This window comes from Terrapene carolina, unplaced genomic scaffold (genome assembly GCF_002925995.2).
Source record: "Terrapene carolina triunguis isolate 2854851 unplaced genomic scaffold, T_m_triunguis-2.0 Scaffold21207, whole genome shotgun sequence".
Lineage (NCBI taxonomy): Eukaryota > Metazoa > Chordata > Testudines > Emydidae > Terrapene > Terrapene triunguis.
In genome coordinates, this window is record NW_020685558.1 from 1 (window position 1) to 1421 (window position 1421).

Genomic DNA, 1421 nt, shown 5'->3' on the forward strand with positions numbered 1-1421 from the left:
GGGGGGCAGGGCTGGGTGAGCAGGGGCTGCGGGTTGGGAGTGAGGGGCACCGGCAGGGCTGGGGGGGGCAGGGCTGGGTGAGCAGGGGCTGCGGGTTGGGAGTGAGGGGCACCGGCAGGGCTGGGGGGGGCACTTTGATGGCTGGCCGTGGGACCCATGGGGATCGCAGGGCTCCCAGACTCCTGTGGGGTGGGTGCCCCACGTGTGGATCCCGAGGGTCGTGTGTCCCCCCCTCCCCCGGCAAACAGGCCGTGACCCCAATGAACGACGCGGAGACTCTGGGCTTGTTTCCTTCGGGTCTTTTCCAGGTACAAGGAACCATCAAGCGGGTCACGGAGGGGGGGGTCAGGGAATAATTTAATTCGGGGGGGGGACGGAGTTGGGTCAGAACCGGGGGGAGGGGGGGTAATAAATATGGGAAGAAACAGCGAACAGCCACAAAAGGCAGAAACCCCCAGGAGGCCACAGTCCTCAGCGCCTGGGCTGACCCATGGCGCTCACAGCCTCCAGCCCCACAGCTCAGCCTCTGAGCCTGACCCCTAGCCCCAGGCTGACCCACAGCGTCCATGTGAGTGCCAGTGTCTGAGTCGCTCCGGTTCCCAAGCAGAGCCCAGCGGGGCGGGGGCCGGGGGCTCCATCCCTCCAGCCCCCCCCCGGCTACGTCCGCCCGGCGCGGCTCAGCAGGGTGCAGACGCAGGCCGTGTCGATGCGGATCCAGCGCCAGCCCACCAGCTTGTTGGCGTCGGCGGTCAGGGCCCGCACGTACGACTGCTTGGCCTTGCACTCGGAGAGCCAGTGGCGCCGGTCCACGCCCCGGCACCCGCCCGCCGTCCCGCCTGCTGGATTGCACTTGGTCTCGAAGAAATACTGCTTGAGCGGCCCGGTGAGCGTCTGCACCTCGGACAGCACCGTCACCGCCTTGCCCCGGATGTCCACGGCCGTGCGCTTGTCCGTCACCCACAGGCTGACGCTGTCGCACACGGACATCTCGCCCCGGCGGGCCGTCTCCGGCCCCCCGGCCTGCCGCGCCCGCCGCGTCCCGTTGGCCGGCCCCGCACGCACGCCCGGCTCCTCCTCCAGCAGCAGCAGCAGGGGGGGCCCGGCAGGGGCTCGGCTGGCCAGGGCCACGCGGGGGGACGACAGCTCCCAGTCGCCCGGGGAGGAGGGCGGCGCGGCCCAGGGGACCCCGGCGTCCGGGTCGGCGGGGGAGGGGAGGCGGAGCGGCGCGGCGTGGAGGGCGCAAAGGAATGCGGTGACCATAGCCTGGAGCCGAAAGAGCATCACCACCGGGACCTGGGGGGAGAACCGGGGGGGGGGGGGGGGGTGAGGGCTGGCAGGTCCCGCCCCCCCCCATTAAACCCCCACAGCACCGAGACAGAGACCCAGCCGCAGGTCGGGAGTGAGGGGCACCGGCAGGGCTG

The 1421-nt window shown here is 71.4% G+C and overlaps 1 protein-coding gene across 1 annotated transcript in view; it reads right to left on the reverse strand.

Annotated features, from left to right (window-relative positions):
• Positions 1 to 416: 416 nt before the first annotated feature.
• NTF4 (neurotrophin 4) overlaps positions 417 to 1421 on the reverse strand; it is a 1251-nt gene continuing 246 nt past the window's right edge. The window contains exon 2 of the mRNA XM_026662009.2: positions 417 to 1293. Within this exon, the coding sequence (XP_026517794.1) occupies positions 658 to 1281 (624 nt within the window). The 5' untranslated portion in view covers positions 1282 to 1293 and the 3' untranslated portion in view covers positions 417 to 657. The remainder of the gene's footprint in view (positions 1294 to 1421) is intronic.